Genomic DNA, 27812 nt, shown 5'->3' with positions numbered 1-27812 from the left:
CCAGGAAAGGTGAAAGGTCAAGGAGCAGGAGCTAGGAGCTAGGAGCTAGGAGCCGTTATTAAGGGTATTCGGATGGAACCCCAGTCGGTTCTGTCCTCTGCTGGTGTCCAATAGGCTGCCCTCAGGTTCTCTGCTGCGCTGATTTCCTCCAGTTTCTCTGAGGGCGCTGACACTTATCCAGGTTCTGGGTTTCTATCAGTTCTGCAGCCGGACGTTCTGCAGCCGGATGCTGACCTGGTCCTCAGGGTTCTTCTGGTTCTGTGGGACTGTGGTGGTCTGGTTCTGGTCCTAATGGAGAGGAAAACAGAGTAAAACTGGCAGCTCTTCCACTGAGACACCGGCCCAGGATCTGTTGGAGGACGACATTCAGACTAACAAATGTAAAAATTCTCCAAAGTTACTGATACGGAACGGAACCCGGATCAAACCAGAATCTACAGAATCCCGGTGCCACCAGTGCAGAGCTTGTTAAATATTGCAGCAGGTGACGCTGACACTAAAACCCACTCCTCTAAAACCAGTTGAGGTTCTAAAACTGTTCTAGGCTCAACCGGGTGAGGTTCTGTACCTGGTTCTGTTGCAGCTGGAGGCTGTACTGGGCCAGTGTGGAGTACAGGAACTGGTACTGCTCTGTGGTCTGGATCATCCCACCCCTGCACAGGACGGAGAAGGAGAAACATCACATTCCAATGAAGGTCACGGCGTTTAACGTTTAGGTTGTTCCAGTTTCTGCGCCGAGAATTCTGGTTATGCTTCAGATTCAGATGGTGCAGAGACGAGTTTGTTACAGAGAATTTTAGAACTTGAAGGTACGAGGTTCACTGGCAACAAAGTAGACGAGGATGTCCAAGATGGTCCATCAGCCTCCAGGACGGATAACGGAGCAGCTCAGTCAACCCCGGCTTCAGGTGGACACGTCTGTGTCAAAGTCAGATCAGGTCTTCGTCTTCCTCCATGCTCCCGTCCTGGCATTTCAGGTATGGAACATGTAGAAGCTGGCTGTGTATATGTACCAGGGCAGATTTGCTCAAACTAACGAAACACTAACGATTGACTTTAATAAATCAAGAATGCGTTCAGCATCAAAGAGGAAGTCCCCAGGGCTTTACAAGTAACCCGTGTCTGCCCTCCTGGGCAGCCTGCTCTGAACAAAGCTAAGAAAGACCTAAATACGTCACAGTGATGTCTGATTCCAGCGTAACGCCCACGCTTGGCCCTACACATCCCCAGGGCCCGTGGGCATCCAGAGAGGAGCCCATCAGTCGGGGAGGTAGGAGGAAGTCTTGAACAAGAAGGGCAGGAGAGAAGTTGCTTCTGTCCAACGAAAACATCAAGAACCTCCTTAAACTCTGCAGGAGGATGAACAGCAGCAAGGTGTCGCAAAGGTATTTCCTCCTGATTGTTTGGAACATCTGGAGAGGAAAAGACGTGAGCACCACCGGTGAAGCGTCTTAAACCCGTCCCTGTGTGGAGCTGCTTGTCCTCGATAACGAGTGTCTTCAAAAGGTCCTCCAAGAGCAATGGTCAGTCCATGTTCTCTGGCTTTACCAGCAGAGTGGCAAAGAGTTCAGAACACTGATTATGGACCTGTGGTGAGGAAACCTTCCAGATCTGTGCCGCCCTGAGAACCTGTGGTCAGTTCAAACCAGGATCCACGCTGAGCTTTAAGAAGACAAGAACTTCTGCACCATCAGGTAGAACCTTTCCCCCTGACGGTGGTACCCAGCAGGTCAGAGAAAAATAAAAGTTAAAGTGTTTCATGTTCTTCACACTAGAGACACATCACATCACCTGCAGAAATGGTAGCAGGACCCCCTCACCTGTCAAGTCGGAGCTGACACACCGTCTCCAGAATGTCCACGTGTCCCGTCTCTCTGAGCTGCTGACAGCAGATGCTGCTGGCTATGAAACAGCCCGTCCTCCCGATGCCGGCACTGAGGACACAGCAGGAGAGGAGCTCTTAGAGGTGGACTGACAGAACATGGTTCAGATGTTAGAGGCGTCCAGCAAACAGGAACCCTCTGTTCTGTTTGTCAGGCGGTCACTCATTCATCTGAAGACGCTGGAACAAACCGTGTCTCAGGCGCAGGGTGCAGTGAAGAAGCTTAATGAGCCTGTTCCATAAATGAAGACCGGAAATCATCATGGTGGCTTTCAAAGCTGTTCCTGCTAGACCTGCTGCTGCTGCTGCTGCTGTACACGAACAGGTTTCAGGAGGAAATCTGACTTCTGCAAGACTGTCCATCTGCTGTCCATCTGCTGTCCATCTGCTGTCCACAGCCAGCACGGTCTGACCTAACTATGAAGACTGAAGCTGATGCCCTGACCATTGAATCTGAAGGTCTAGACCAGAGGTCTCCAGAGCTACAACCTCCAGATGCATCCCTTCTCCAACACACCCACAGAAGACGGCTGAATCAGCCTTCAGCTCTGCAGAGGCCTGAGAACCATCAGGTTCAGGTTTGTTGGAGAAGGGATGCCTGTAAAAGTGTCAGGACTGGTTTAGGCCTAATTATGTCTGCATGCCTTGTTCCCACTGCGTCCTGCAGGATGATGCTCCATGCAGATCGGCATGTCTAAAACATAACTAAAATGCATGATCCGACATCGGTTTGGGAGCAACGTCTGCAGCACTGAGGCTTTTAGTCTCTTTTTTTCTTTAATTCTAGGTTGCAAATAAACTTTTACTTGTTCGACGTTTTAAATTGTGTCTTAAATTGCTGGTGAACAGAAGCTGAAGCGTGTTGACGCTGCTTCTCAGCAGCTTCTCAGCAGCTTCTCAGCAGCATCTGTGGACTAAAGCGCCGCAGTGAACCGGAGGTTTTGTTAAACGCCAACCTGCAGTGGACGACGATTGGCCCGGGTCCAGGCACAGCGTCTGTGATTGGAGGAGAGCTGGCCGGCGGTCCCAGAGACTTCTTGTACGTCTCCACCTCCTCCACCAGTTTCAGCAGGGAAGCGATGCATTCTGGGATGTGGTGGTCGGGCCAGGAGCTGAACCAGTAGTGTCTGAGAGGACGGCGCTCAGAGTTAAGCTGCAAAACAAAGCAAACAGATTCACATGCTTCACAGGATAAACATGACAGGATGCAGATTCTGCCAGGGTCAGAGGTCAGCCTCTGCCTAGACTGGAGGAGCAGGGAGGACTCCAACACGTCTGAGCTTTGCATGCAGCTCTGATTTATGGCAACAGATATGGATCATGACAACAGAGATCCAAGAACATCTCACTGGGAAGAAAGACCCAGAACTCACGACCAGAAGATTTATTTCTATGATCCTTCTGCTCAGCGAACCCATGAGATCCCTCAGGAAGAGCTGGGCAGCAGAATGATCTCTGGGTTGGCCAGTCTGAAACATTTGCATTTTGGTTGCCTGCCTTCATTTTTGCAGCAGACTGAAAAAAACTTATTTTGAAGGTTAAAGTATAAAGCTTTGGTTGAGAGGATTTTTTCCTTAATCAGATGATTCATTGTGTGTTTTTATTAACTTTTGCAGGAGGAGTTGGAGTTTTCTAAAAGAGAATTTGAAATCAGAATCAGGAAATGAAGGGGAAGATGCCAGAGAAAAGCTCAGATTGATGAGGGAGTTTGTTCTTTCAAAATGATCCCACAAACGATCATAATTCCCTACACAGCATGGGCGTAGGTTTGTATAGGGACCATAGGGACATGTCCCTACCAATAATTCGATGTGAATAACATGTTTATAATTTACAATACAGCGTTGCAGCTCCGCTGCTTGGCTGCTGCTGCTGCAGCTCCGTCTGCCAGCCTGCGTGTCCAGTCGGTCTTTCCTGTCGCTTTAACTCAGCAGCACACGTAACTGTGCTGTGTGCTGTTTAACTCCACTCTCATTGGTTGTTTTGCCTTAAGTCCCGCCTTTTCTCTCCCTGGTTGGCTGTTTTCTAGTGCGTGCATGTGCGTGCATGCTTGCAGCGCGAAATTTAAATTTAATTCACGCTAGAATACTGCGGTTACTACAACGAATATTACACTACGAAACTAGTCCCAATTAAAAAATATATATTATCCACGCTATAACAGGCGATAGAAGAAGCAGGAGAGAGTAGTTTTCATTTGTGGAACTTAAGAAATGTAAGTAACCAACGTTAGCATCTTAAAATAATATTTAATTCTGAAGTATAATACATTTTATCAACAAAAATATTCTGTGTCAGGCAGGAGTTCTGAAGACTGCTGGAAAAATCGACAAGCAAAGAGTGTAAGCTTTCAAAAAATCCCTTTAAGGTGGTTCAGATATAAATACCAGGTGTTATTCGTTTTATAGAGTATAACAATACGAGATGGTGCCTAAACATTGCTATTTTTTGTTTAGAAAGCATAATTAGGGTTCAACATAATAATAGTGCTATTTAATTGACTATTTCTACTTTTGGAAATAGGATAAAGTACAAACAGAGGAACACATTGGTTTGATTTTACATAGATTTCCACACAGTCCATAAGTAAATTAGTACAAACATTAGTGTCCGGTAAAAATGCTTGAATCTGGCTGTTTATTTTGGATATTATTACATTACGGATAAGATAGTGTTATATTTTCTTTTAGTAATTGTTAAAAGCGATTTTATATTTGAATAAACTTAGGCTCATGCTTAGTGTTGTGATTGTAGATAATGCCACCAAAAATGAAAAGAGACATAAGGAGCTATTTTAACACTCAGACAGTAAGTATCATAGGATGATATTAAAGGTTGTGTTACATTTAATCCTTTAATACTAAAAACACACTTGTATAATAGTAACATTATATGATTATAGGAAACACAGATATCCAGTAATAATGATGCAGGGCAGCTTGAAGGTGAAGCAGCTGGCCCTTCAGTGCTTCAGGTGATGTCTAATTTATTTTAATTACAAATTAAGGAGCAGCTTTTTATTTATATACAATATATATAGTGCTTATAAAATTTGTATTAATGTTGCAAAAAATGCTGCTTTTGTCTTTAAACGAAATGTCCCCTGATGCTCACGTCAAGTATAAAAAAATAGGTGCATGCATACTGCGTAGGACCAATGACATCAAACCAATGAAACTTGAGACCAGTGTCCCTACCAAAGTTGAAATCAAACCTACGCCCATGCTACACAGAATAAATGGTCAGTTTATAGAGCTTAAAGCTCACAAACAGGCAAATTGGAATAACTTTGTAGATTTAATAACAGTGAAAACTAGCATGAAGACCAGGAACTAAAGCATTAAAACAGAGTATAAGGTCTGGAGAAGAGCTGTAGTGGTGAGCTGGAGGTGGATAAATGGCGACACCTAGAGGCCTGTGGCAGTAATACAGGCCCTGGACCCAAAGAACCCAGAACTTAAAGTCATGGTTTGCAAATTCAGAGAAATACTGTGAAGCAGATGCAAACAGAACATTTTATATAAGCAGAATTAGTTTTTTGATTAAACCAAGAATTCAGGAAACATCTCGTTTTTACTTTGTTTTAGCTGAGATCTGTTTAAGAACCAGGCAGCTGTCTGGGATTCACATCCTGACTGATGAGGGTTTGGATCGGAGCTGAAAATTATCCGTTTGACTGATTTTCAGACGGTCAAACCTCCAGGATCTAATGTCCCAGAGGACAGAGAATATAAAAGCTCCCTGTTTTTCTCTCCATTATTCACATTATCGTGTTTGTGTTGTGTGTGATCCAGACATTCAGAGGCACACTCTCTCCTCCCAGGTACATTCTCCAGATGACAGACACCTGTTGAAGACAAACTCACCTGGATCTCTAGATCTGTGATGGTGAAGCCGTTTTGTTCCCGGCTGTCTTTGACTCTCAGCAGGAACCTGCCAAACCGACCCGTCTCCCCCTCCACTCCATCTCCCTCCCTCTGAATCTCCTCCTTCTGGTTCTCATCCTCCTCCTTTACCCTCGTCCTCTCCGTCGGCCGGGGCCAGTACGGCTCGCATTTCTGAGCAGATAGACGGGTGTTAAAGGACAACAGGGGACTCTCTGGACGTCTCCGTCCCACCAGGAGCTAGGATAAGAGAGAAGCACCTAACCTCATTGTTCTCCTTCAGTTTGGTGACCATGATGATGATGCTGCTCCTCTCCTGCCACACCATGTCCCAGAAGTCTCCCACAGTGTGCAGCATCGGCCCCTGGGTGGCGATGAAGGCCCTCGGAGTCCCTCTGTAGCCCTGCAGGACGTGGAGAGGATCAGGTCTCAGATCTTTAAGGCTGGTTTCAGCTGCAGAAAGCAGGCTCTCTGCAGCTGAAGCGTCCTCAGCGTCTGTATTAACACGCCGCTCTCATATGTAGTCTTGGGTTGATGAGCGTCTGTCTACACGGAGCATAACGAACACAGAGCAGGGGGTCAGGAAACGGACGAGTCCAGCCTCTCCAGGTTGGGCTCGGCACCATCGGGCCATCAGAACCGTTCTGACGCTTCCCAGGAATCTTTTTTTAAAAGTTGTCTTGACTCAGAACACAAGTTGGGGTAAAACTGGTCGACCGTTGCTTCACGTGTGGTTTTGTTAAGAAAGCGGCAGCCCGAAGATTTGCATGCGGAGCTAGCTCTCTGAGCAATTACGTGAAATAGGGAAGTTGGGTTAGCCGAGCGTAACTGAGGTCAGGGTTTAGAAATCTAACATCTGGCTGCTGCTTCACCTTGACTCCCGTTTCAGCCGTTCTGTTGAAGCTTTGCTGCCGTGTTTGGGATAATTTTTCTGTTTATGACCCAAACGTCAGCTCTCAGACAGATTAGCTCACATTTGGCTGTAAAACAGAGAAGTTTAGGGTCCAACTAATGACTGTCAGCCTCCCAGGTCCGGTGGCCTGACGAGCCCAAATCACCAGTCTGCCAAACCCTACTGTTGGTCTTAGGCTTTAAAAATGCTGCTGTGCAGAATGGCCACATCTCTACTTTGTCTCATCTTTGTTGACATTATTCCAGAAGTCTTGTGGTTTATCAAGATGCAGCGTATCGTTCTCTAGAGCAAAGAAACGTTGTGCTTCAGCTCTGTGTTTGTCTGAGCTCCCTGTCTAACCTTAACTGGCTATCTGAGGCCGAGGGTCTGAGATGCAGCGTGCCTTTGAGCAAGGCATGCTCTGACGCAGGGGGAATCTGCTTGGAAGTCCCTTTCCAGGAAGACTGGGAGTCGTGAAGAACATTTTTCTCCGCAGAGTTTGGAAACTGCCTTATTACCCTTCCTGGATTGATGGGTAGAAGCTCCTCTAAGCTTATTACTGATCCTGTTCCATCTTGGTGTTAATTAACATATCTCTGTACTTCACCTTGTACAGTTGTTAATTGACAAAAGTCCTGCTTTTATAGAGGCTCTCACACTGATAACGTTCATCTGTGCATTTGACAAACAGCAGCTGGCTGCTACTACGTGTCGTAAATATGGTGGAGGGACCTAAAGTGGACTTTGGTTTTCTTCATGACTTTATATTGGCTGTTGAATCATTTGTGTGTTGGAAAAAGGTAAATAATGCTGCATTTCAGACCGGCTTCAGCTCCTCACACAGGGACTTGTATGTTAATGTGAAGAATGTTGGGTCATTCTACCAGAACTGCTGTCTTCACATCACATTTTGTTTTAGGGATAGTGCATCAAGAAAGCCACACTTTCTTTTACATCACATCAGCTTCTGAAACCAACACACTTCCTTGACTTCATTAAACAGGAAGTTAATGATTAAGACAGTTTTGCTCGTGAAAATCTTCCACCAAGCACTGAAGCGGAGAGTCACGACTCCCTACCTGGGCGCACCAGAACAGGTGAGCTGGAAGACGAAGCCTCTTTAGAGCTGCTGCACAGATGGCACAGCAGCAGGTATCAGCTTCATAAAAAAACATCTCTGCAAACACTCTCCTGATGCGGCAGAGTGTGAGGGACGCGTGGGCGGCACTAGAGGAGGGGGGGAGTCGGGGACAAGTCACTTCCTCCCTCACTTCCTGTGGTTTTCCTGGTTGTCAGACTCCCACGCTGACAAACTGACGGCTGATACCTCTGTGTGTTTTTGCTTCGCCATTCAACAAACACACACACACACACACACACACACACACACACACACACACACACACACACACACACACACACACACACACGGCCGTCTCTAGAAACAGATAAACCAGAAGACACCCACGCTGACTGATGACGCTGTCACACACTTTACCAGCTTCCTTTTTCTTTAATGAAACCCTGAAGGCATCAAGTTTCGCTGTCTCTAAACCTAATTAAACACACATTTGACACTTTACTAATAAGGCCGCTTGGCAACAGCAAACAAGTCATCACATCCTGAAGTTCAGCGCACATAAAAGATGCACACATAACTCTTTTTATTTGGCCTGTAAATAACAGACATCCAGTTTCATGTCAGTGTTTGTCTGTCAGCCACATTCTGCACATACTGCTTGCAGTCGGATGCATTTGGTTAATCGAGATTTGATCCTGCAAAGCTCTTAATTCTGTTCAAAACAATCTGATTTATTGTTTAGGAAATGTTACATTCAAAGCAGCTCTTTATTTTTACTGGAGAAGAATGAGTGTTTGGACCGGTCCTCATCCTAGTCCCTATGACTCCATCTCCACCATTTGCAAAAATAGTTCAGGTCAAATGAAACATCCCCTCTCTGTGTTTTTCAATTTTAAAAGTCAGATTTTTTGGGAAATAATTAAAAAAACAGGGTTTATAGTATTGTTTCAGCTGCTTTGACGTTCAGCATGATAATCCATGTGTCCATCAGACATTTATTTTCTGACTTTCAGATGGGCTTGCCTCTAACGGCTCCAGAAGTAGCTCACAACGTGGCCCAGAATAGTCAATGAAAGCTTTGTTGCACAGATTTTGTCACAAAAATGCTAAATTATTGTGGGAGATGATGATTAAAAACAAACCCCAACATGTTTAAACCCTGAATATTTAAACCGAGTTTAAACTATAGTTTAGGGTTTAGCCGTTTTTTCTTCATTATGCAGTTTGGGTCTACCCTAATTTCATTTGGTCCAAACAGAATCTGAATTTGAGCCTTCAGATTCTACTGGGTGATGGAGATGTTTCCCTGTGATTAGTAACATTAAAGAGCATGCAGAATTGGCATTGGGTCTGAATGGGTAAACTCATATGCAGATGATGCACGTTTCTACCTGACCACTTATTTATTTATAGAGTTGTTCTCATTTCTGTACAAAGTAGATAGATGATAAATTGCCTTCACGGCTTTTATCAAAGTCACTGGTGCAACTCTCATTGGTTCCTCTGCTCTGATACTTTGGACATCAGGGCGCACTTGGTCTCCAATAACATTTCACAATGTTGGAGCATAGAAAGAGAGAAACGTTTCACCGTTCTTCTTTGTACAATCATTCTAGACCAGGGGAGTCCAGCTCCAGTCATCTGATGTTAGACATGTCATCAGTTGAGCTGATTCAAACGGCTCAACGACCTCCTCAGTATCTCATCTACCACTGCAGAGTCCGTCTAACGAACCACTCGTTTGATTCAGATGTGTTGAATCAGGAATAAAACAGGAAGGACACCGGCCACGGAGGACTGACTTTGGACACCATTGTTCCAAATCATCTGAAATTATTGGTCCTTTCTGATTCTCTCCTCACTAAAGCTTAGCGCTGAGGTTTTCTACAGGACCCGGTCTGGGGACCATGGTGAACACGGTGCAGCTGCAGCTGCTGAACAACTTGTGTTGATCTGCCCACATCTGGTTTATCACTATCTGCTGATCAGCGCAGTGATGAGTCATTTTCAGCTTCCTGACACAGACCACCAGATTTAGATTTTATGATATCTTCTGATGCAAAGCATTCTGACAAGGTTCACCTGGGAGAGAGAGAGAGAGAGAGAGAGAGAGGAGAGAGAGAGAGAGACAGAGAGAGAGAGAGACAGAGAGAGAGAGAGAGAGAGAGAGGAGAGAGAGAGAGAGAGAGAGAGAGACAGAGAGAGAGAGAGAAAGAGAGAGAGACAGAGACAGAGAGAGCCCACAGCATCACAGATCCTTTACCATACCTAACATGAGTTGCTTTCCTAGATGCCCTACATCTGATTTATACCCCAGAGAAAAAGGATATCCTTATATACTTACATTTCATTATATGTATTTTATTAATTAATTCCTCTAATAGTACTTTCAGTGAGTACAAATAACTGTGAAACTGTTAAACTTCAATTAATAAATTATAAGATTAATGTTTTAAAAAGGGTTTTTCACCATCTTTTCTTGGGCTGCCAATAAGAGTAAATGGCTTGTACTTGTATAGCTTTAACTAGTCTTGACGGCCTCCAAAGCGCTTCACACTACAGTTCAGTCATTCACACCCTGACGGTGGTGAGCTATGTTAGCAGCCACAGCTGCTCTGAGGCAGACTGACAGAGGCGATGCTGCCATACACCGGCGCCATCGGGCCCTCTGACCTTACCTGACTCCGCCAGATAGATTTGCTCCGCATATCCATCTGGAAACCTTCCGTTGAAGTAACTTTGGGAAGGGGCGAAAATACTGGTTAGCTGATTGGCCTATGTTGGTGATAGACGGGCCAAATGAACCAATCAGATTCGTCGTCGCTCTCTGTTACGAGCGACGACGAAAACACAACCACAAGCCAAGCTACTCTTGCTGCTGCAGGTAAAGGCTCGTTAGCTCAGCAAAGAAATACTCTGTAATTCCGATAAAACTTGCTCGATAGCCACGCTAACGCTAGTTTCATCGGCTGAAGCCGCCATGTTCTTTAGACTGAACTGACGCGCTTCCCGTTGCGTCACACCTCAACCCGCCTCAAAGCCAACGCTGATTGGACGTTCGTTTGGTGAACGGCTCCAAATTTTCTTTAACGGAGAGTAGCCAGACTGATCTGCGAGTGAAACCTTGAAAGCTTGCGAGATCAGGATGGTCTCACGAGGCTACCTCTGACCACCACCAACAGGCAAATCAAATCAAGTGAAGTGTCTTGCCCAAGGACACAATGACAGAGACAGTCAGTGTGGGGGATCAAACCAGCAACCTGCCAATTGCAAGATAAACTCCCTAACCTCTGTGCCACGTCACCCCACAAGTAAGGGTAAAGTACACTATTAAACTCTTCACCTCAGGACATGTTTTACATCATGACAAGTGAAACCTGAGTTTAATTAATTGCTTCAATGGAGGGAAAAAGGTTCCATAGCAGAGCTATATTTATCATTAGGTGTATCAAAGGTAATAGAAAAAATGACTTTTTTTCCATTTTAACTAAACTGAAACCCTAATAGGTGTTTTCATTTTCATTCTTAGAGATGTTTTCCACCTCTTTGTCATTTTCACCTGTCTCACATTCAGATTAAAGTTTAGATTCAACGTCTGACTGTTGTTGAGTGGGAAGTAAAGACTTCCTGACAGCAGGACGCTTTAAACAGACTTCGTTAAGAACAAAGTGAATCTCTGACCCTGACATAGTTGGCGTTGATGTAGCGATCCGGTCCCGGTTCCTCCTCCGGGTTCTTCAGGATCACTCGACTCTCTGGGTCTAAGAAACAAACAACAAACTCCAGTGATGGTAGAGAAGTGAAGTTAAGGTCGGCGGGGCGTCTGACGAGACTCTTACTGGGGAGGATGGTTTTGTATCGGTCTTTCATCGTGTGTCCGGGAACGTCGAGCTCGGCTGCGCTCACAAAGTTCGGAGGAATCTTCTGCAGATGAGAGCAGAACATGTTCAAACTTATTCATGTTGTCCCTCGCTGTCATCGATCGGAAATGAAACTGCTGGAACTGTCTCAGTGCCAAAGCATTCAGGACCCTGAATACGTAGGATTCAGTTCTGTCTCTTTGAGTTTAGTTTGAATATATTTTGTATTTTAGTGGATTCTGGTGTTCAGTCATGTTCTGTTCAGGATTTAGATTTACAAACAAAACAAAATTCAATACAACTACCTGATGTTGATTCAACAGTGATTCGACATCAGCTGGGTTTAATTGTGTGTTTTTTTGGCATTATGACCATCCAGTTATTAGATCTGCAAAATAGGCCTCGTTACATTTAAACTGAATTATTTATCTTCTTTGAAACAATTGTGAAACCTTTACTCTGTGAAAACAATTTGCAGGTTTTCTTTAAGAGTTGTGATGCCGCCTTCCACTTGCCTTCCACCCAGTCTCATTGGAAGGTTTTAAGTGATTTTTTATTTTGCAGAATTAAGTCTAGAATGCATCAGTTTGGGCTTTAAAATCTGTATGAAATGTGGAACACACTGTATGTTGGGAATGATGAAACCACGAAAAAGCACAACATGCTAGCATCGGTGTGTTGCTAATGACAGTAAACATAATCTGTTATGCCTAAATTAGGTAGAAAGCTCACATTGGCTAACATGCATGTACTGGCTAATGATATGCCTATAATTAGCTCATAAGGATGCTTTGGTTCAGATAAAAAGAGATATATTATGGTTTTGGTGGATGCACTTGGATCAGAAGATCTGAACCTTTACCATCACTAAACCATCCAGCGGTTAAAAGTTCTGGAGACCTTTTGGGAATTGCTGGGAAGCTTTATATCTACAAAGAATTTAAAAAATAAAAAAGGGCAATATAAACTTCAATAACATACTGCCAATAATAAAATATTTGGTTTTCCAACAAATACAACATGTTTCCAGAAAAATAGAGATGAAAGCAGGAGCTGAAAACCAGCACAGATTTTTCTTGGCCATGGCCAAGAAAAAATATAAAAAGCCTTTTTTGTTTTTGTCCTTGAAGAACAGAACTTTTCTTCAGTCTCTGAATAAAGAAGCAAGCATTGTGTTAGGAACTGTACCTGGTACTCTGCGTTCAGAGCGTTTGTGTCTGCTGCAGCTTCCTGCAACTGAGCATGTGTGAGCGCTCGGGAGGAGGTATGAAGCAGCTGAAGCCACACCTCCTTGGGCGTGGTCACAGAACAAACTGACTCCACTCCCAGGTTGCTCACATCCAACAGCAGAGACAAGTTAGAGCCCCGCCTTGTGAAAACAAAAGTCAAAAGTTTAAAACATTTTTACGTTCAACATATTTTTAAACATTTACGACTAAAGATAAAGCTTTACATACTACAAACATCACTGCATTGTTTTATAGAAATATTTATAGAGTTTATATACGGTTCCGTAGAGTTTATCTATACTGAAGATTTGATTGAATGCTTTGATATCCTTAGGCAAAACCTTCTACTAATTGACTTTATAAATAATTTATAGGCCTTAATTAGAAAATGTATTGGAATTAACTGGATGTTACTGGAATGAACGGGAAACCTTCCATCCCGGACGAGCCCCCATTTTGTCACACCTGGCTCAAAGATCATGTATAAAACGGGAAAGGACAGGCACAATGTTGTAATTAAAATGACAAATTGGTTGTTTTATGTAAAGATACGGCTTGGTAATGAATTACCACAAATACATAAACTCAATTGATTTCAGTCAAGTTAACTATCCCCAAATGTAGGCCAATCCAGCACTAACTGAACACATGCCGATTCCTGTTTAATTTTAATTACATCTATCCCAGATTCAATTCCAGTTTGATCCATTCCAAACATAAATTAAGCCATGCTGTCACATATGGTGTTAAATTGTAATGGGTTACTATTAAATCAATGTTAATTCAATCCACTTGAAATCCAATTTAAATCTATACAGAATAACTTTAATTTTGCCAAATCTAACCAATCTCTGTTTAATCTGACTTTAGTCCAATTCAAACCAAATTAAATATTAATTACACTACATTATGTACCAATGCCAATCCAAGTGAAAACTATGATTGAATCTACATAGTTGTAATGTTTATAGGAGTGTGTAAATATATTAACTATGCAGGGTTGTGTATAAACTGTCCAGCCAAGGAAGCCAAAGAATCATCCTGCTCATTGGTTCTAGATGATTCTTGTTCCCTGGTTGGTCCTTACCTCTCCTGGAGGCGGACCGAAGGTTTGCGAGGAGGCGTGGTCAGTGGCGGGGGCGTCAGCGGTTCCTCACTAGGACTAGAGCTGAATGAGCTCATTTTGAGTCTTTTCTGGCGGCGGTTTTCCTCTGAGCTGGACTCAACTGCTCACCTCAACACCATGCTGCAGAAAAAACAGATGGATCTGTGGTGAGGAAAGCTGCTACTGGCAGATTTCAACAGAAATCACTAAATGACGCCATCTAGTACTTTACACGACTGGCCACCTCTGCTTACTTGTAACCAATGCAGTAGGAGGGAGACAGAGATGATTTAAAAAGACCCTAAATATGTGGGTGACAGTGGAAAAAGAGGTACAGAGTTTATCCTGCAATTGGTGGGCTGGTGGTTCGATCCCCTGCTCCAGCTGTGTCAGTCGTTGTGTCCTTGGGCAAGACACTTCACTTGATTTGCCTGCTGGTGGTGATCAGAGGGCCCGGTGGTGCCGATGTCTGGCAGCCTCACTTCTGTCAGTCTGCCCCAGGGCAGCTGTGGCTGCTAACATTGCTCACCATGGGTGGGTGACTGACTGTAGTGTGAAGAGCTTTGGGGTTGTCGGACTAATTTAAATTGCCGTACAAGTAAAAGCCATTTGCCATAAATATAATAATATCCATCCATTTTTCGACATGCTTAACCCTGCTGGGGTCTTCTCTCTATATTCAATTTACGTCACAGTTCTAACATCTTTTCTATAACTTTGGACTTTTAAAAGTGACCCAAGAGAGACTTTCTGAGAAACTTTGGAGAAGTTTTTAGTTGGGTTTTAGTTGCGTGATGTTATACTTTTTGGTCCATTTAGGGGCAGAAAACAAGTAACTGTAATGTAACTCTGGAATTTTTTTTACGTATTTGTGTACATTTGACTTTGGTCTTATAATGATTAGTTCTAATGCAATGAATGATCTAAGACAAAGAAAATATTACATTTCCGCCCCGGGGACAGAGTAAATGATCACCCAGATGCACGGTTCACTTGCAGCATGGATATGCTGCAGCTGGGAGGGACTGCTGGGCTACAAGTGGGGCCCTAAGTGAGCGGGAGCACACGGAAATGCCCGCTTTCACCAAGAAAAGAAAGAAAGACACATGCTTTCACATCAGCGTCTCCAGAACCACCAGAAGAAGTAACTAGATCTGTTAAATGTTGTTCTGTTGGTAATCAGTCACTAGTTGGGTCTTTGATCGTTTTAAAGATGCAGAAGAAAGTTAGAAACATATTGTGGAGTAAATCCAAGCTGCTGCAAGTTGCTTAAGTCAGTGGGTTTTATTCAACATCATATGTAATGTGGCTATCACTAAAATGCATTTAAACTTTAGAACAAAAAGACATAAAAAGGCTCCAGGAACTGAGAGTAAACCCAGAATTGATAAAATTTTATAATAACTACACCTTGTTTAGATGTAATTGATAATGAAATATTAAGTAATTAATCTGCAGAACATCATTAAATTAATTAAGCTGCTACTTAAAAAGCTATAGATTAACACAATTACATCCATAACCAAGATACTTAATGGCCCCCAAGAACCATATGTGGTGCCCATGGTCTCAAAAATAGCATAACCCTCCACAAACCCATTTTATTTTATTCCATTGCTCTTCCTTTTTAATCAAACTTCCATTTATAAAGACTGAAAAATTATTATATCTAAAAAGCATGAAAAATGTATTAATTTTACTTAAAGTTAAGGGTAACTTTGCCTCTTCTAGTTCAAAGGTCGGTGCTGGCAGCCCTTCGTATGGCACAGCACCAGTGAAGCAGCTCTCAGAATGGTTGGTGACTCCTGCAGTACGCAGAGATTTTTTATTTGTATCAAGGAAGGCCAAACCAAAACATACATACATGTTTTTATTTTTATTAAACCTAAAAAGTTGAGGCATCCTGGCATAATAGTTTGATCCGGCTGCGGACCAGGGGAGGGTTTGTTAACGATCCACTCAGCAAGCACAGAGTGGCTGCACCGTGAAGCCAGGGCACCTCAGGGAGAGCACCAGACTTTAATCTGAGGGGCCTTGGTTGAAGTCCCTGTTCAGGCATTAATATTAGGCAGACTGGTTAGAGCAGGATGCTGGTGTCCTGGAAAGGATGCAAGATCCCCGGTTTGAATCCCACAGACTGCCACAGAATGGTCCCAGGTGCCGCTCAGAGGAAGCCCGCTGCTCTCTGAGGGACGGCTTAGGTGCAAAGGACTATCAAACGCCGTCTGAGCTTGTAGATCCACTGTATCTCCTGACCTCCATCCCTGTTTCGACTGTCAGGTGCTTCTGTAACTGCCTGATGATCCTTAGAGCGACTGCTGTGGTCCTCTGGTGCTGTACTGGATATCAGACACTTACACCCTAACCACCAGTCTGCTTATGAACACATCCACATTTAACCATTTAGTGCTGAGCAGCTTTTCACAATGAGTTTGTACAGTTAGCATTAGGATCATAGAACATTTGTTTACCCCCCCCCCCCCCAAAAAAAAAAAAAAAAAACATTTCAAATGTAAAAGTTGAGACTGAGCATAAAGTGTTGCAGGTAAAATCATAAGATTAGCAGACAGCATCAGATCTTACATCGTGGTTAGTTTGATTTTGGGCAATCAAACAAAAGTTGTGTTTTTGAAACTTGACGAGGCTTTCAAAAACTGATAAAATATTAAAAAGCAAAGGAATTGTTCTGATTGTTAAAAATACGTGAAGCAGCTGATTTAAGCCTCAGCGTTTGTCCTCAGATCTGCAGAGAGCTGAGGAACACGTCGGTCACAGCAGGGAAGAGCAACAGATTTCAAGTAAATGAAAGAGACACAAGATGTTTTCTGTCATTTACTTTACATGTTTCATTCAATTATTGTACTTTGCATTCATTTAAACATTACTACATTATTTCACTCATTTTTTCACAAAGATATTTTTCTCATTATTTTTAGCGAGCAAATATAAATTAGGACTATTAATTATTTAATGAGGATATTATTAATTTGAAGAAAACCTTGGATCTTTGACTAGAAACCCAAACAGAAATGCTCACTTAAATGTTCTGTTTGCAGGTTTCACCTGGTCCAGACCCACCATTTATTCTGGGATAGAATAGTTAATACCAGATCCTAGATAATATCTTAGGTATTATCAGTCCATAAGTAAATAAAGAATAAAGAATTATTGAATGCAAAACAGCACAGAAGTTTTTAGCCTCTCCACTGCACCATCTCAGCTTAATATCAGCATAATAAAGGTGCATTCAAAAACTCGTTGAACTTTCAGCTTGTTTTCACTACAACATTGAACCGGATCATGCTCACCATTCTGATCTCCGTAGATCTTCCTCTTGTCTTGCTTTCAAGGTTCCCTCTAAGTTAAACTTCTGACGTACTTTAATTCATAAAGAAGCTTCCTGAAGAGGTGAGACTAACACCCCCGACTCATGACTCCTCTGACAGATGCCGACTCGGCTTGAAGTCGATGTTTGTTGAATGGGTTTCTGCTGCGATGAGGAGGCAGAGCTCCCGGCATCACTATGATGAAGTAGAAACGGGTGAAACGGACCTGCGTGTGTGTAGGTCTGTTAGAGTTCTTCGTGTTTCCACATCACTACAGATCTGAAACGTTTCAGTTTGCCTCTGTCGGAAGAGAGTTTCCTCAGAGCAGGAAGTCAGCGCCCCCACGCTTACTCAACACACAGTCATACCAAACATAGACACCGCAGTCAATACGGTGAAACACCAAGTCCACTCTGACGTGTTGCTATTCTGGATTCTGAAATACTAAACAAGAAATATGATATTGTTGGTTTTGTTGATTTTTCTTTGTAGATATGTATGTATACAATGTTTTTACTTGCGATAGGACATGGCTGGATTGGTGAAAATAAGCGCAGTATCAATCTAGTTCCTCTGACTGTTGGGTACTCATCAGAGAGACAGTCTGGAGAGAGAAACTCTCTGTAAATGGTAAATGGCTTGTACTTGTATAGCGCTTTTAACTAGTCTTGATGACCTCCAAACCGCTTCACACTACAGTCATTCACCCATTCACACCCTGACGGTGGTGAGCTATGTTAGTAGCCACAGCTGCCCTGGGGCAGACTGACAGAGGCGAGGCTGCCATACAACGGCGCCACCGGGCCCTCTGACCACCGCCAGCTCCTGCACCAACTCTGTAGCTCCTGGTTTTCTGCAAAATAGCGCTCTTTAGCGCCACCTGAAGGTAAAAGTCTAGGACCAGCTCAGGGCCAGTGTCTGTGGGGTCTGCAGAGATGTTAGCTGCAGGTGCTGGACGGAGGTAAGGTCTGCCTCTCTGCAGACCTGATTGGCTGTTGCAGTTTGGACCGGTTCCGCGGATGAACCGAACCACGCAGTGATGGATGAACACAGGACAGAATGAAAAGATGACCAGCAGCTCCTTTGGAAAGGTGGACTTCCTGAGTTGCAGTCTAGTCCTGGGTCTCTGCTGGACTTTCTTCTGAACAGCGTCTTTGTGAAGGACCAGTTCAGAACCAGAGAAAGTGTGGTTCCTAGAGACTGGAAGTGACACAGTGCTGTTGAGGATGGAGAGGGCAAAGGGTGTTTCCACAGGTGTCCACCATCATCTCCTCTGTTAAGCTCCAGGTGGACCAGCCGATCTGAATGTAGCCTCTTCACTCTCCTGGATCAGAGCAGTGAGAGCGGCGATTCCCAGACAGGTCTGCTGAGATGCAATCCTTTGTGTACGGAGTAGAGGAGGGGGGTGAAAACACATTCCTGGAGAACGCCGGAATCCTTGTGTACATTCTGGGTGGTTGAGGTGGTGCAGGATGAAGTCTAGTCCTGGGTCGGCTGCATCATCTGCCGAACTGTTCACCTGGTAAGCAAACTGCAGGGAGTCCAGTAAGGAACCTGTGATCTCCTTCAGATGCTTCACACCCAGTCACTCAAAGGATCTGATGACCAGAGACATCAGGGTCACGATCCTTAGTTATTCATCCATGAGATGCTGCATTTCGTGGGGACTGGGATTATGGTGGAGCAAGAACCTCACACCGCTCCAGAGACTTGTTGAAGATCTGAGTGAAGATGGAGGCCAGTGGTCAGTGCAGGCTTTCAGTCAGAATGCGCTTCCTTTCCCTTTAAAACAAACCTACAGTCTATCGGATGTTTGTTGATTAATTGAATTTGAAGGTTTTGTTGGCATTCATAAAGGTCACCAGGCTGCTTTGACTCATGGAGTCTGCATCATTACACTCCCATCTCTGTACTTTCACTAGTTTCATAGTCCAGGATGAGTTTCATTTAAAGTGTTTGTCATACTAAAAGTCAGGTGGAGCTCAGCCTCATGTTCGGCCTTCTGACCCTGACTCATTGTATTTGCTTTTTCTCACAGTTCCGCTTTTTATGGGTTGTTTGGTCACTGCTTGCTTCTCCTTAGTTCATTAAAAACATGAAAAGCCTAAGTCCACAGCAACCATGGTTCTTAACTGCTGCCAGGAAAAATGTTAGCATACAGTGCTTACACGCTAATAGACAATCTAATTACCAATTATCAGCCGAGCCATGATGGAAAACTGAAAAGTAGACAGTAGCGCGTCGTTACATCATGGTGTCAGCTGCAAAGAGTGCAGTGGAGAATATTTAGAGATCTCCAGGGGAATCTGTGGATCTGTCATGATGTGTGAGGATCCAAATGCAACAGGGCAGGAAGTGTCAGAAGATGTGTTTAATGAGCTGATAATAATCCAGACACTTACTGATACAAACACTGAAAAACAAAGGGAACACCTTGGAGGAAAGCAGCCAGGATGATGGAGGACATGGAAACGAGCACGACTGGCAACCAAGGGAACTGACAAGAAGGGAAGGAACCTGGGTGACGTGACGACTATCTGCTAGAGGGGCCGTTAGCTCATGGGAACCCGGTGAGTAAAATCCACAGAATGCAGAGGAGCGGAGGACCTGCCCCAAGGAAGTGAATGAAAACGACTCATGAACACACAACAGACCACAAATGGATCTTAACACCATACAGAAGGATCCTAATAATTAAAAACAAACACAGTAAGAATCTTAACCAACACACAAAATCAGAACACAAGAGACGTATAAACCAGGCAGGGAAGGCTGCATGGGACAAACCCAAAATAATTCCCACAATCCAGAATGATCTGAACACAGAAACTCACAGATCATGGCAGGATGATGGGTATGAATGCAGGTCATTTAATTTGGATTAAGACAGCTGTCAAAAAGATGATTCTAACAATTCAAATTTATGTAAGTCAATAAATTACTGTACACAAAATGTAGCTGTCATATACGAGAGTTTGAGGTATTGTGCAGGTTTGGATTGTTTTTATGAGTATGAATCTAAAAGCTGTGCGTACAAAGTCTAATGAATACAAATCTAACTTCTACAATTATAAAGTCTTCTCTGCTGGGAATATAAATTCAAGTTTGTGGAGGAAGTCATAGGAGGGCATCCCAAGGGGTCTCGCTCAGGGATCCAGAGTGACAGACAGAATTTCGAACCATCAACCTTTAAGGGTCTCTCCAAAACGCAAACACCCAGCTCTCTTATGACTGGGACGCCACTCCCACTCCCACTCCCACTCATTAGTTTCTGAATCAAAGTGGGAGGGCTCGCCATGACGGCACCAGATGGAGCTGTGTTTTTTTTTTTTTAAGACGGCGCTGCTTTATACCCCCAGCGGCAGAGCTACCTACGTCACAGTCTCCAAAAGCAGTGTTGATCCGAAATTCAATGCCAGACCACCGTTTAAGCCTGGGATGGAGCAACACTGACAATTTTAAACACAAAAGCAGGATTTCAACAAATACGCACAGATTTTTCAAAATATTGACCAGGATATGTTGACAGTTCTATAAGACAACCATATTAACAGTTTATTGATGAGTTACCTTTAAGGGTCTCTCCATGGGTATGAATGCAGGCCATACCCATGGATGGCTGTGAAAGCTGCAGACCTATAAAAACTTTGACCAAATCCTGTTGCTCAGTCCAAAGAGATTCAGAGTGGTCAGAGTTTTGTTCGTGCTCCTCCTTATCTACTGGTTCTCCCACATGTTAATCATTCTGAGGCGCTCACATAACGCCAGTGTGCGTGCTCGTTCCTTTCTAGTCTCCGCTTGCTGGCTGCACATGTGCACTTTTATGTATCTGGTTAGCATAGCGGTTAGCTGAGCAGTTAGCTTAGCAGTTAGCTTAGCAGTTAGCTTCAGTGTTAGCCATTCATTGTAGCTCTGCTGCTCCCACCGTAGATTTTGAACATGGCTGAGAGTCGCATGAAGCAAACCGTGTTCACGTTTATGAGAAGAAGAGGAAGGACTCTGTAGAATGAAATATGACCAGAGAGGATTTGGGAGATTTTTTTTTCACACGATCTTCCTGTGCAATTATTCAAAAAGGGACTTGGGGAAACTTTTGGAAAAATCAACGACTCTAGCTTTAAAGGTGACCTATTATGCTTCCTTTTAAACATTTAGCATAGATCCGTGTGCTGCTTAGGTCTATGTGCTTTACAAAACATTTTTTTTTTTTGCACAATATCATTCTCAAATAATGAGATTTCACCTTCCCAGTTTGACAGTTTTGGCTCCTTTGAGCTACTTAGCCTATCTGTCTTTTTTAACTTGAACAGGAATCTTATCAGATGCTATGGACTATTTGCACACGTTCGGCTTCTCGGAAATTGTTGGTGCAATCAACTAATTTCTTAAAAGAAAAAAGTGAAAACATTATGTCTTGTTGTGCCTGCCTGTATGTGTAATCTATGGACATTCTGTCCCGATGGTAACGCCTAATGACAATAAAGATTTTTGATCCTTGAAAAGGAAAAATACTGACGTACAAACAGCAGCGGCATCTGATGTGGAAGAGAAACGCTGAGTTTCAGGCTTTTATAGACACACACACACACACCCAAGGATGACCTCAGAACTTAAACAGCCGGGGCGGTACTCATCTGCCAGCACTAGGGGAGCTGCAGTTTTGAATTAGGGGAAAAGCAGAAATAATTGTAATATGTCTAAACAGCTAAAACAAAGTTGACATTTTGTGCCATAAATCCAAAGGAGATCAGTTAAAGAAGCGGAAGGAAAGACGAGAGGGACAAACTTATTGGTTAAGCTTACCGGTGACTCCATGTTGTTGTGTTTTTATCTCATTTAATCCTCCTGACTGCCTCCAGATCAGCTGCAACACCAACATGACTAATGTCACTAAACCAAGACCTGGCCTGACCCAACCGGCCAGCCCACTAACTGCACTAACTAAGCGGCAGTCAAACAGACCAGAGTTCTCTGCTCCTTTCCACCCTTCCTGGAGTGAAACTTACTGTGAAACCAGGGGCAAGAAGAAACAAGTGAACTGAGTGAAAGTGATAGCAAGCTGCAGAAGGAGAGAATATCGAGGGAAGAGAAAACAGAGGCAGCAGGATTAGACTTGTCTTGTTTTTCTGGCCGTTATTACCCTGATTCTCATGTTCAGGTGGAGAGACCTGAGGGAAGAGAAAGGGAGCGTGAGTCAGCCAGCGAAGGAGAGGAAGAGAGGGATGCTCCGGGCGTTGATTATTAACACACCGACGGCGGCGTCTCATGAATCATTCATGTCAAGAGCAACACAAACATGTGCGCTAATGTGCTGCAGCAGTCGCATCCCAGCAGAAATAATAATCAGCGACCTGATCCTGTGCTCTGTCACACTTCAGACTGTTTATGGCGGCGTGCAAAACAAACAGATAAAATCCAGCAAACGGTGAATCAGCCTCACACCTCCGCTCTGCTTCTCGTTTATCAGCCCAAAACTCAATGTTTGATCCTTTTAACCCCAAACTAATGACTTTAACAGGAACAACGCTCTCATTTCGAGGCCTGTCGGCTTCACAGGCCCGTGCTGTTTTAAGTCCATTCATTTCTGACAACAGCAGCCGTTTTATCTGAGGCTGAACTCTGCAGCTCTGATAAAAACCAAAACAGTGAGTGCTATCAGCGCCTTCCTCTTCTGCTGCCTGCTCTGCTTTAATGTCATTTCAAAGTTGGGCAAATTGGGTAAATTTGGTTCAAAATGGAGGAGGAGCAGGCTGAAAAACAAAGGAAATGGACCTTCTGGAGAGAAATTGAATTGTACAGAGACTGAACAGCAGGATGGGAGCTGGATTCAGCTTTCTGGACCTGCAGCCTCAGCTGTTTGGTTCAGCTGGACTCATGTTGGTGTTATTGTGCCTTAAACTTCATACATGTGTGGGTTGGGGTGAATTTAGGACGGATGTGCTCAGTACTTTCCAGGCAGGATGTTCCTGCTGATTTTCCCTGAGATGCTCTCCTGGGCCTGCTCCTACACCAGCAGCACCATGACCTGACCCGGATCTGGATCAGGCCAGCAGTTCAGAATGCAGCATTCAGCAGACGATGCGCTGCTGCCTCAGGTTCTGGCCCAGCCATGAGGCGATCCTGCCACCATGGGCCATCCAGGGCCCTGATACACAGTGGTGCTTTGTGAAAGCATTTATCGTCCTTGACTTTGACTAGGCCATTATAACTTGTGAATAAGCTTTAATCTAAACCATGCCATAATATCTCAGGCTGCATGTTCAGGGGGTTCTCCTGCTGGAAGGTGAACCTCCACCCCAGTCTCAGGTCCCCTGGAGCCTCTGGCAGGTTTTCTTCCAGGATTTAACTCCATCTTCCCATCAGCTCTGACCTGATTCTCAGTATCTGCTAAAAGAAGAGTGTTTCCCCCCACAGTATGATGCTGCCACCACCATGTTTTACCGTATAGATAGATGACGTCATTTGCATTGTTAGTTTTTCTCCACATGAAGTATTTTGGAGTAAAAAGGTTCTGGTCTCCTCTGACCAGAGGACTTTCTTCCACATGCTTGCTGTGTCTCCTACACTTTAAGTGACAAAATGCAAACAAGGCGCCTGAAGGCTTTCTTTCAACAGCAGTTTTCTTCTTGCCTTTTACTTTAATAAAAGACCAGATTTGTGGAGATCACAACCCGGTCTGAAAAATCAGAACTTTGGTTTTTACAGGGATTGTCTAGATATCAAGGAAAAACTGATTTCCTGCTTATTTTTTAATGGTAATGATTTACTTGTGATCTAAATTCAATGTTTACTTTCAACAGAAAGAAAAAAGCTTCTGACAAAACACAACAACCATATTATCAGTCATAAAACGGTGTTCTGCTATGTTCAAGGTCCTGATTTCAGAAACAAAGACACTGATCAGAAAAATACTTCTATTTTTCAACTACAGTCAGAAAAGGCAATTGCATGATAAGAAAAATGATAATTAAAGGGACAAATTTAATTGCTTTTATAAATACATATTCTTCCAAAGTCTAATTACATCATATCAAGAATGAAAGCATTCTCATAACTTAGAATTAGTATTATATAAAACATAGGTGTCCGTGCATCTAATGAAAGACGTCATGTTGTGTCACTATTTCTGATTTCAGCAGCTGAAAGGGAACAAACTTGTCAGCCATACGTGTTTTACCCCATCTGTCTTCTATATGAAGACATGCTGTCGGTGGTGGAGGAGTAGAAACAAGCAAAGACGACCGTAGATCATTCTGTTTGATGTTTTCTGTTGGAAAGAGGAACATCCATAGTCTCTGCCCAGCGAGAGGGAAGAGAAAGTAACCAAGAAAAGAAAAAGATGTAATAACCGGGAGAAATGAGAGGCTACATCAGTGTAGCTATTATTACCAGGTGCAGACAAATCATGAGGGAAGTAAGTTCATTAATTATAAGAGTGAAGTTTATTTTTGCCGTCACATTAGAAACAGGGCAGTGTAGAGCAGCAACTACTCTGTCCTCCCGGCAGAGACGGCTCGTTTGTTAGTTAGCTAACACTAGACGAGCTCCGTTGCAGCAGTTATCAGTTGCTGTTATTCTTCACAGAAGTCATAGCAGCAGGCGACCGTATGCTTCACTCGGCCGTATTTTACAAGAGTTTCCATGTGTTTCATCATTTATTTTGACACTTGAACTTGTGCAGGATGTTGACACATTGTCACATTTATGACACTCCGCAGCTTCCGTAGCAGTTATTACGCGCTTAACGAGCTAAACGAGCTTAACGAGCTTAACGAGGCACCAGAGTGCGCATCTCGTCTGTCATTCATTTAGCGCACCACTAGATGGGAGTAAATTTAACATGTTTCCTTTAAGTCTATGTGGGTAAGAGCAGCTTTTTATGGAGGAACGAAGTTGAAGCAACAAACTTTACATTTAAATTACTCAACACAGCAAATATACACCGACCCACAGTAACACAGTAATAAGAAGGTAAGCTTGTGTGTGTTTTTTAAACAGGTTTGACAGTAGAGACATCTGAGCTCTGATGAGTATTTACAGGCTGATTGTTGGAGCGGGTCTGTTGGTCTCACTTATTTATAGCCTCAAATGAAAACATTTCCAAAGGTTTGACTAAATTTCCTCTGGACCAGCGCTGCTGCAGCCTGACAGCAGGCAGGAAAGCATCGTTTTATAATCCATATTCATTTCTGAGATCAGACTGAAACATAAAAAGCTAAACCTCAGTGAACATCTGCTCTCACAGAAGGCTGCAAGTCAGCCTCATTATCTGCTGCACAGAGTTTCATCTTCTGGAGAAAAAAATATCAAGGACAACCTGTTGAGCTTTTTTGCTTTATATTGAAGTAGTATAATATAACAAAAAATAAAATTGTATTTAAATATAGGCATTTCAGCAATGTCTTTTATTGAATAAATGAGCAAGAGAGATGTATTTATAAAGAATAAAATGAATGTAAACTAGATTTAAATCAAAAAAATCAAAAAAATTAGGAGACATAAAATATTAACAAAGCAAAATGAAAATCAAACAAATGAATCATAATGTTATTTAAATTGTAAATTAAAAGCTAGTCTTCATCTTATAAATTGCATTAAAACAATAAACCAAACACGTCACGAGAAACTCATCCTGCAGGAACAGAGCGATCCCTCTGGGTCTGAAACAGGAAGCGCCAAACGCCTCGGCTTCAACACATCAGGAAAAAAGATCCCTCTGAGGCTTCTCCATGAAGACGCTTCATATTTCAACAATAAGTCTTTGCTTGGAGTTCTGCTGCCATCTTTGGGTCAACTTCACAGGGCGACACAGAACGGGTCACGACAAAGACCCACCTAAAGAAGAGCGGGTAGTTAACCCGGCATCAGCGCTGTTTAGTTCTGAGAGGAACCAAGGAGAACATCTGGATGCACCCTGAACTTTGGGGCAACATTGCATCCAACTACATCACTCTGCAACACTAGAAGTTAAACTGGATCTCTAATGAAGTAGTAAAAGAATAATAAATTAAGTTTAGACAGCAAGAACAGGCCTGGGCCTAAAGCAGAACCCTGAGGAACTCCTCATGACATTACAGTCAGACATCATCTGGCTCCTGTTAGAAACGCGATTTATTCCAATAAATAAATAAATAACGCCTTAATAATCAAAGCTCTTAAAATGCTGTGGAAAACATCACTGAAAGCTGAGCTGACAACTAACAGAACCAGAACCACATCATCAGAATCAGCTTCAGTCATGAAGTTTGCTTCAGCCAAGGAGTTTGACTCTGGTTCCGCTTTGCTCTAAATGACGACCTCTAGTAAAACATACAAGAAATGAAAATAGAAAGAGTTTTTTCTTGTAAATATGTTTACAAACATGTTTCTACATTAAATGAAGACACGGCTGAGTCTGGTCTGGATCTGGACCCTCTGACTGTTCAGTGTCCGTCAGAGAGACAGCCTGCAGCGCCACCTGGAGGTTAAAGTCTAAACGATGATGTGACCTTCTAAGGTTTTACTGATGTAGACTTTCCAGAAACCACACAGAGATTTATCGAGGAGCAAGGGATGAATGTACGATCACAAGTCCATCACTGAGACATGAGACTCCAGAAAGCTTGGAAGACTTTAAAAGTGAATCGTTATCTGCAGATATCAGAGCTCGGCCCATCAGAACCAGTGGTCAGTCTGGCCAAAATGACGCTCTGTCCAATAAAACCTTGGAATCAACTCCAAGGCAGAAGCAAAGTTGTTCTAAAGTTGCTTTTAACGGGTCAACCACCTGTTACCATGGTGTTGTGCTGCACCGTCTAATCCAGACACCAGCCAGATGTTTCTAAATCACTTATTGGAAAATAAAAGCCCAGAAACCTGGTTTAGTTTTCCTCTGTATGAGACGCAGTCTACTGTTATAGTGCATTATGGAGACTCCGTACACTCTACGGTAATTTACAGAACGTACATCATAATTTACATAAATACCTTACATAACTTCACCTGAATAAATATTAGCGTCTTCAGATGTGCTTACAGAATTATTTGAAAACATCAACTTCAGATTTTTGGCTATATTTTTCAGGTGCATCGGAATAAAACTTGAATATTCTCTTTAATGGGAAAGGACTTTATACTGTAAAAGATGAATTTCAACAAACAACATATAAGGAATATTAATTTTTGCAGATTTTTTCACAGCTTTCATGCATCCATCACTTCCCCGTTGAAAGAAAAAGGTTCAGATGAACAAGTTTTCATAACCTGTGCTGCTCACCTGACCCTCGTTCTCTTCCTCCTCCTTCCTCGCCGTCCTCCTCTTCTCCTCTTTTGATTCTGCTTCTCAACTCCGTCTCGGTCCTCCTCCTTTTTCTCATCTGTTGCTCTCTGTTGTTCTGTTTTTACGTCTACCTTCTCCGCCACTTCTTTGCCTGCCCCCTCCCACCCACTCGCTCACCGCCGCACACACACTGGTTTCCACGCAGGCACATTTTCTGTTCCCCCATCCAAGGTTATGGGTCCCCTTCAGACTGCACGCCACAGGCTCCAGCGCTGTTTATCTGTGTGTTTGTGAA

General features: G+C 43.3%; 1 protein-coding gene across 3 annotated transcripts; it reads right to left on the bottom strand.

The window, feature by feature from the left end:
• On the bottom strand, positions 1-27812 carry LOC105922186 (protein tyrosine phosphatase non-receptor type 7). 3 transcript variants are annotated; one of them, XM_036143187.1, is made up of 11 exons: positions 27515-27812; positions 13916-14074; positions 12788-12968; positions 11579-11663; positions 11421-11500; positions 6032-6169; positions 5749-5940; positions 2839-3035; positions 1821-1934; positions 569-653; positions 1-288 (listed from the first exon to the last, which is right to left on the bottom strand). In XM_036143187.1, the coding sequence occupies exons 2-11, from the start codon at positions 14008-14010 to the stop codon at positions 196-198; spliced, it is 1260 nt and encodes a 419-aa protein (XP_035999080.1). In that variant the 5' UTR covers positions 14011-14074; positions 27515-27812; the 3' UTR covers positions 1-195. The 3 variants fall into 3 exon arrangements, with proteins under 3 accessions (XP_035999080.1, XP_012713524.2, XP_012713523.2); XM_012858070.3 differs by lacking the exon at positions 27515-27812 and adding an exon at positions 22063-22249; XM_012858069.3 differs by lacking the exon at positions 27515-27812 and adding an exon at positions 17242-17548.

This window comes from Fundulus heteroclitus, chromosome 1 (genome assembly GCF_011125445.2).
Source record: "Fundulus heteroclitus isolate FHET01 chromosome 1, MU-UCD_Fhet_4.1, whole genome shotgun sequence".
Taxonomy (NCBI): Eukaryota; Metazoa; Chordata; class Actinopteri; order Cyprinodontiformes; family Fundulidae; genus Fundulus; species Fundulus heteroclitus.
The sequence above is the reverse complement of the archived record's forward strand: the minus strand, read 5'-3'. Positions and strand labels throughout refer to the sequence as shown.